We start from the raw sequence: 8,788 nt of genomic DNA, 5'->3' as shown, positions 1-8,788 counted from the left end.
GTTTGGTTTTGTCATGTGTAAAGCCATTTTCAGTAGTATTATATGTGTGTTTTTACAGATCAGAAAATTTTATTTGCTAGTAAGCAGTATGGGACATACTGAAATTATAACTAACTTTTCAGGGGGAAAGGTAACTCATTGCAAATGCTGCTGAAAAGAACTTCCTGGGATCCACTTAGAGTCAGTTTTAGTGCAGTGTAAGAACTATTATGAACAACCAATGAAGTCATATAAACCCAAAATTATTAAAAGTAGTAGGCCAGGCGTGGTGGCTCAATGCCTGTAATGCCAGCACTTTGGGAGGCCAAGGCGGGCGGATCATGAGGTCAGGAGATCGAGACCATCCTGGCTCTCACGGTGAAACCCCTTCTCTACTAAAAACAAAAAATTAGCCAGGCGTGGTGGTGGGCACCTGTAGTCCCAGCTACTCGGGAGGCTGAGGCAGGAGAATCACTTGAACCCAGGAGGCAGAGGTTGCAGTGAGCTGAGATCGTGCCACTGCACTCCAGCCTGGGCAACAGAGCAAGACTCCGTCTCAAAAAAAAAAAAAAAAAAAGTAGTAAAGTAGAGCTTAGAAAAAATAAGGCAGGGGCATATCCTGAATAGAAGCATTCTTGAATTTTCATTTACTCTATTTACATAAATATGCAATGTGATACTCAACTGATTTCACTCCACTCAAGGCATGTATTTTGGCCTCATACTATTACTCTAGTTTGAGTAAACATTTAACCTGATTAGTTTTAAAGTAGCAAAAGAGTATCAATAAAACCAAAGTTATTACACAAATGTGAAAGGACCCACTAAACCGTTGAATATAAGCAAAGAGGTAGGTGGCAAAGCAGTCTTTTTAGAACTTTAAAATTATGAGTGATATTTTATATTATTTGAACAAAGAACATGTTTAGTTTCACATTTAAGGTTTACTTACAGATTTTCTTCAATTTACATTGAACAAAATACAGTATCACGTGTAGCCTGTGTGAGGGGACATGTTTTGGCAAATTTTCCCTGTAATAGTAGTTTTGGTTCAAATTAATTTTTGAAAAATAGCTTTTGTATGGAACAGTATAAATGGGCTTACAGTTCAAATACTGAGCAAATACACAATACTATTTTTTACTAACAGGCACATAAAGGAAATGACAACTATTCGTGGGCTCAAAAAACTGCATATTTTAACTAATTTTCAAAATTTACAAATCAGTATCTCAGAGAAGCTAAAGAAAATGGAAAAGGAACAAAGCCCTTTTAGAATTATACATTGCCTTGCTTCTTTCAAAAAGGAACACGTACTTGTCACCCTAGCTTTTGTCATTTAGAGCACTGGTACAGATATACTGTCCCATACATCAGGATCAAATAATTCGTTTCACATTGTAGGAATTTAAGATTTTTTTTTTACGCAGGAAATAATCTCATTTCCAAACATGTCTTCATGTCCCATCAATGACATGCTGCCAGACATATCAGATTCCACAGGATAATGGTACCAAGCTACCCAAGTAGATGTTTCTAGTATTCTAGACTGCTGTTCATGCTCTCCAAAAATATACTTAGAAACTGCAACCCTCCAAGTAATGTTGTGTTTACTTAGATATGTATCAGACGCAATAATTTCCAAAGCAGATCTGATTTTAGAATATAACCAATTTGTTAGATAACTTTATCTCTACCACATCTGTTTACAAGCAAAGTATTACTTTGTCTGGACTTATTTCATCTTCGGTGTCTGGGATCGTGGGCAACAGAGCAGATCGCGTTAAGCCCCAAAATTTTTGAGGTGACATGTCTTTTTTGGTGGCCGTAAACTTCCATCCAATATGGCTTGCACAGATCTTACACTGGGCAACAGTCCAGGCATACCTAAGAAAATAAGGAAAGATATCAGCTAAGGAAACACTTCTGTACTCCAAGCCTATCCTATCTATCATATAAACCTATCATGAAGACAGACCTTAGAGGCATAAGGAGATATTCTAAGTTGAGATTTGATCCATACAGTTCCCTGAAACCTAAAAACATTTTCTAATTTGGATACATCCTATGGTAATACATCAGTCTGTTATATATAATTTTATGCTCTTAAGCCATGTTCACATTCTTCTGCATAGAAATGAGTAATCTTACAAATTTCTTTATACAAATTGCTGGTTGCCAAGACCACATTCTAACTTGTGTTGTATTGCAGCCAAGTTAGAAAACAGCAACCACCTGCAGAAATAGGCACTTCTGTCTGAGTTAAACTGGATGGGCCAGGAAGGACACGTCTCAAAAAATACTTGAAAACTACTATTCTAAAATAAGAATGATTGTCAGATAATGCAACCAGAAATACAAACCATGGCATTTTGTTTTTAAGATAAACCACATAATTGCAACCTTTTTTTTCCCCCTAGGTATAGTATGCCACATTTACTATTTATAGTAACAAATGTATTCTAGTTTTAGTCCTCACATAAGGTGCCAAATAAGATAGATAGGGCAATCCAAGTGACATGGTCCTAACTCTAGAGTAGCATGTAATCCCTTCTTAGCATCCCTCTTTGAAAACTGAAGATAGTTGAAGATAGTATGGCTGAGGGAAGGGAGCAGGTTCCCAGGATCATACTTTTGAGAATCATTAAGCTGAAGCCAACAACAACAACAACGAAAGGCAAACCAGAAGAAAAGCAGGATTCAATGGGTTCTGCACCTTCTTAGTCTATCATTGCTTTGTAAACATTCTCCAGTTTTACATTACTACAGAATATGGTCCAGATATAAAGTTTTACTGGGTCATAAAACAGCTGATTTTCAGAATTATGTGACAGAAAAAAACAATTTTGGATTTAACTGGATACAGTAATTTGAGGACAACTGCAGTTGTCAACCTTTTCTTAACTTTTCATTCAATGATGCTATATAAAAGATACAAAAAGTGCAACATGTTTCTAGCTATTTGTGGAATGAAGGACATTTAAATAAAATTACTTTTTTTTTTTTTTTGAGACAGATTCTCACTCTGTCGCCAGGCTGGAGTGTAGTGGCTCAATCTTGGCTCACTACAACACTCTGCCTCCCAGGTTCCAGTGATTCTTGTGCCTCAGCCTCCCGAGTAGCTGGGAGTACAGACCCCTGCCCCCATACCCGGCTAATTTTTGTATAAAATTACTCATTCGTCTACTTTTTATTACAAAGATTGTAGCAACTCTGCTTAGGACTCTGGATTTTTCTGCCCAATTAGGGTAAAAAAAAGAAAAAAAAAAAGCAACCACCACCATAACATTACCCAGGAAACCAGCTGTGTTCCGTAGAAGGCCGGCCTATCAGATTCAAGTTGCAAGCTTTATACACAGTAAGTGTCTCATGCACATATCCATGAGGATTCACATAAGCTGCCATCGGCCCACATAAGGATAAACTAAAACAAAGAATCAACATGGAGGACAAGTCAAAATGAGAAGTCTAATTCTATTAAATGCTTAGAATTTTCCTGAAGTTCACCAAGAAATGAGGTATGAGCTATATAGTTTTTAATCTTTCAGTTTTACATAATACCAGGATCTTAGTATTAAAATGGGGTGGGGGTGTACCTGGCAGACAGGCCTGTTTTGTCTAAATGTCTAAGTGTTTTCTGTGATGACCCAAAGGAAATAGTACTTGTTTTTAAAATCCTCCTCTCAAGACAGACATTGTAAAGAATATAAAATTCAAATGCTTCTAAAGGAGTCTGAGAGTATAAGTGCAATAACAAGGTCCTGTGTGGTCATTTTGGGGCAGTTGATTATTTTGCAGAAAGCAGTTTCCTTACCTTCTTGATTTATAACTCTGAAAATCATTTTATGACAAATTCATCAAACACTGTTATATCAGAGCATCAGTGTTCAGAAGCATGTCCTACTTTGGCCCTATATGGCAAAACTGATGACTGAAATGTAATTTCTGAGGCATCTATGTTAGGGCCTAATTGAAGACAATATATTATGTAGATTTCTAAGACAGTCTAATATATAGAATTAGGGGGAAAATAATTGCTCAGTTGTTTTACTTTACCATGCTCATTACCTGTGAATAATCCCTGACATGCATTGTTGATCTGAGTACCCAATCTGGAAGATGGTCTTACCAAAAGTGAACTAATTCCCTATATTTCATTTGCTGAGTGTTTGTAACTTTTAGGTATTGGAGGAAAGTATATGGAAAACAGAAACACAGTCTTGATTGTAATTCTGATAAGGCAAGTATATTAAAAATGTAATAAAGACCTTACCTGAATATTTCATTTTTGGTTGTTATTTCTGTTTCTTGACATTGTTTACAGCAAAGGGAAGTACACTAAAAAATTTGAGAGAAGAATTGGGAAAAACTGGCATTCATTTTATCATGTAATCACATAGATCAAGAAACTTATAAAGATATTGCCCTCTCTGAATACCACATTTTCCTTCCAAGCATTCAAAAACACTTAAAGATGGAGCAAGAAAATCACTGAAACTGAGATCTGCCACATATTTACATAAAACTAAATGACCTTCTCTAGGGTAAAAGAATAGTGATATATAACCTTGGATATTTCCATGTAGAAATCAAGTATTTTTCACTAAGTTGATAAATGTATTCATATTTGACAAACACAAAACAATTTGAGTTTATCTGTAAGATCCCAATTGAAATCTGAATTGCATGACTACATTACTGGACTTATATATAGCTCCACTGGACCCAACAGAGCATCCTAGTTCTCCAGCCTGAATAAAACATGGTCATCAAAACATATTCACTTTACTCACTTTATTCATAATGTCTAATTCACAGCGAAGTCGTTGGATAGCACTGCCAATTTTAAGGAGCTGAATTCTCAATACATCATCAATAGGAAGACAAGCAGCTACTCTGTAAGAAAAATCTTCAAGACATGGTTTTTCAAGTTTTAAACTTAAGAGTCAGACAAGCATCAGACAACTTACAAATCAGATAATGTCCTTTTGAAATAAATCCTTCTCTATAAGGTTACACATTTCATACATGTATAAACAATATGAAAATATACCAGCTGTCAAACACATACTTTTCAGAAGCTCTAAATTTAACTTCTTTTCCTATACTTTTTTTGGTAAAATCCTTTTACATTAAATGTGAACTCAAATCCATGTTAGAAGTTATTTGCCAAGAGACTAGAAAAATAACTAAACTATACCTTATAAACAGATGAAGAGAGTTTATGTAATTAAGGCAAGTCCTGGAACTAGAGTCACTTGTTTTAAAGGCACCTTAAAGAACACAGAAAGGAATACCTGACACTCAGGAAGTGTTTTTGGATGACAGCCACTTCCTGCAATTTGTCTGAAATTGTCTGAAATTGGAGTGTTCACAGAATATAAGGATTTTATTGCAATTAATTTTGAAATACTTTTTTTTTTCAACTGCTCAAAGGAAGTTATGCTTTTCAGAATTAAAATGTTTTAATCAGTCTAAAAAAAAAAAAAACCAAAACTAAAATATATGATTTCATCCATTAGAAAGCTATTTTTTTTTACAGCAAGACATCCCAGGCCCCAGGCAGTAAACTAACTTCATACCTATTGGATTTGAAGGAAGAGAATCATCTTTTAGATTTTCATCCCATTCACGTAGCTGTTTCTTGATTCTGTCCATTAAGGTTTCCTTGTTTAAAATAAAGGTATAATCTTGTTTAAAATAAAGGTATAAAGGTATAATAATCAAGTTCATGGACTTACTAAAATCTACCATTAAGCTTTTCAACTCTTAAAACTAACACATTGGCAGCAATTTAAGTAATCAGTCCCATCTCAGTCCCAGTTTAAATGCCTCCATTTTCTGGCCGGGCGCGGTGGCTCAAGCCTGTAATCCCAGCACTTTGGGAGGCCGAGGCGGGCGGATCACGAGGTCAGGAGATCGAGACCATCCTGGCTAACATGGTGAAACCCCGTCTCTACTAAAAATACAAAAAACTAGCCGGGCGTGGTGGCGGGCGCCTGTAGTCCCAGCTACTCGGAGGCTGAGGCAGGAGAATGGCCTGAACCTGGGAGGCGGAGCTTGCAGTGAGCCGAGATCGCGCCACTGCACTCCAGCCTGGGTGACACAGCGCGAGTCTCAAAAAAAAAAAAAAAAAAAAAAATGCCTCCATTTTCTTATGCAGCAATGATCAAGCTCCAGCTCCTTTGCCCAGCATTAAGTCTGCCTTCCAGCCTTTTCTCACTCACTGTCTTATCCCAGCGGTATGTGCTCCCAACTCCCTTGTGGATTGCTCTGTTCTATGCCCCTGCTTGGAACTGGCCTCTCTTCTGCCTTCTATTAGGCCATTTCTGACTCAGTCCATAGAGATTATGGCACCTATAAATTGCACTAGCACCTGCTATCTACATACCTTACTTGGCACCTATTTACTACGTAATTTTCACAAGCATATGCAAAACATATGCAAAAACACTCATATATTGTGTCTTTGTAATTGTTTAAAAGCTGCTAAAAAGCAGAGATCAACTGCAGTTTCCTTTAGTATTGTGCATGCTGCTGAGTTTTCCCAGGACTCCAGATTAGTGGGCAGTGATTCATTAAGGGAAATGGCTAGCATTTATTGAATGCCCGCTATGCACACCAACTACAATAGCTACCACTATATCCATTTTACAGGTCCTTGGAGAAGTAATTTGCTCCAGGCCCAGAGTAAATGACAGACATCAGACTCTGAAGTCAGTCTCTGATCTGAAATCCAGATTCTTTAAACCATTTCAGCACTGTCCCTTACTTCGTTTTGCAAAATGTGGCAATGCCTAGTGTTAAATTTTACGGAGCAAAACCCCTCATGGATGCATTACTTAATAGACTAATGATCAAGAGATGTAAGTTAATATACTTGTTTAGAGAAAAACCAAAACTGTAATAGATGGATGCTTTCATGTTCTAAATGTAACTATCACCCAACCCAACAAAATTTCACGTGCTTAGTAAAACTCTAAAAAAGTCTTATGATAATTTTTTCTTTTAAGACAGAGTCTTTGCTCTGTTGTCCAGGCTGGAGTACAGTGACACAATCTCAGCTCACTGCAGCCTTGACCTCCCAGGCTCAATCAACCCTTCCACCTCTGCCTCCCAAGCAGCTGGGACTATAGCCGCATGCCACCACACCCGGCTAATTTTTGTATTTGTAGAGATGGGGTTTCACCATGATGCCCAGGCTGGTCTTGAATGCCTGGCTTCAGACAATCCATCTGCCTTGGCCTTCCAAAGTGCTGGGATTACAGGTGTTAGCCACCACTCTTAGGATATTTTGTTCTTAAGTTATAAGGCACGAGAAACTGGAAAAACTAAACCTTTGTTTTTTCATGACCCTTAGTTATGACATGGCCTACCATATATAAAGTAAATTTAAGGTAAGTTACTTACAGCATCATATAAGGAATATAGCCAGCGAGGCCATGAAGTTAGATTTGCACAATGAAACTTTCTCTGAAAACAAAACAAAAAAAGGCACTTAAAAAACCCCACAGAATAAAGATTCTAATACTGGAAGAGCAACATCTAAATGATTTTGGCCTAGGAAACCATCTAATTTTAAAAAGATAAAAAATTTTGTAGATAATCCCATAATGTGACTATGAAGTGTGAAATCATGCTTCTATATCCTTCAAATATATAGTAGTAACTAGAATCTTAATTCCTATTTAAAAAGGTCAAACATTAAAATTTCAATGCTGAAGACAACTTTGGGAAGATAAATGTGAAGAGTAAACACCATACTTCTATTATGACCATGTTAGTTGCCTTTATACTAGTAATTACTTGTCCAGTATCTGAAGTGAAAACCTCAAAATATAATCCAAACTGTTTTTGTGTAAAAACTTTAAATGAGAACCAGCTGAATCACTATAAGGGCAAACATAAGAAGTGACAGAATCCCAAGAAGGATAAAATATTTATACACTTGAGACTTCATGATGAAGTTCCTCATTTCATAAAACTCAAAGAAAAGGGGAAACCGATTATATATGACCTCCAATTGTAACTGAAATCCAAACAGAACCATGCCTAAGTCCATATACAAATGTGAATTGTACTTAATTTCTGTAGAATTTCAGTATTTGAGGGGGAGACTCAATATTGTTAAGATGTCAGTCCTCAAATTACATATTCATTGCAATACCAGTGAGAATGGAATTTATAAGTTTAAAGTTCGTTTGGAAAAATAACCGCAAAAATAACCACACAATTTTTGAAAGAGAAGCAATGGTCTATAGGACACAAAAATATTACTGAAGAGGTGCACTGCAGCAGTGCTAATAGCAACAAATTGGAAACAACCTAAACATCAATCAAAAATAGCGTGAAATACGTTAGAATATGTTTATACCAAGGAATGCTCTGCAAGTGATCAAAGAACAAGGTATAGCAGAATATAAAGAATTATCACATTTTTCTCAAAACAAAACCTACATATGTACAAATCTTTGTAATTTCACTGTAAATAAAATGTTAATTGACATGTGACATGACACATGAAAGTGAAAGAAAAGGAATAAGGTAGATCAAAAGGCACTTTAAACAGACCAGAACAAGAAAAACAAGGTAACATTTAACAAAACAAGTGAAGACCCTACTCCTGCACCTGCAAGATCAAATGACTAGGTATGTTTTCATATGCTGAATACTTACCCTACATATGTTTCATACCTAATCATTTGATCTTGCAAGTGCAGGAGTAAGATCTGCAGGAAACGTGGGAACACAGCACACATAAAAGGGACTTGGAACTGAGCTGATAGCTGGAATTGTGCTACACAACTGT

General features: G+C 36.5%; 1 protein-coding gene across 1 annotated transcript in view; it reads right to left on the bottom strand.

Moving 5' to 3' along the window:
• Positions 1-610: 610 nt before the first annotated feature.
• CRBN (cereblon) overlaps positions 611-8,788 on the bottom strand; it is a 30,317-nt gene continuing 22,139 nt past the window's right edge. The window contains exons 6-11 of the mRNA XM_025375113.1: positions 7,390-7,452; positions 5,562-5,646; positions 4,773-4,888; positions 4,253-4,317; positions 3,272-3,403; positions 611-1,866 (exon numbers count right to left, since the gene is read on the bottom strand). Of these exons, the coding sequence (XP_025230898.1) occupies positions 1,686-1,866; positions 3,272-3,403; positions 4,253-4,317; positions 4,773-4,888; positions 5,562-5,646; positions 7,390-7,452 (642 nt within the window). The 3' untranslated portion in view covers positions 611-1,685. The remainder of the gene's footprint in view (positions 1,867-3,271; positions 3,404-4,252; positions 4,318-4,772; positions 4,889-5,561; positions 5,647-7,389; positions 7,453-8,788) is intronic.

This window comes from Theropithecus gelada, chromosome 2 (assembly GCF_003255815.1).
Source record: "Theropithecus gelada isolate Dixy chromosome 2, Tgel_1.0, whole genome shotgun sequence".
NCBI lineage: Eukaryota > Metazoa > Chordata > Mammalia > Primates > Cercopithecidae > Theropithecus > Theropithecus gelada.
Note: the sequence above shows the minus strand (reverse complement) of the source record. Positions and strands in the feature narration are given on the sequence as shown.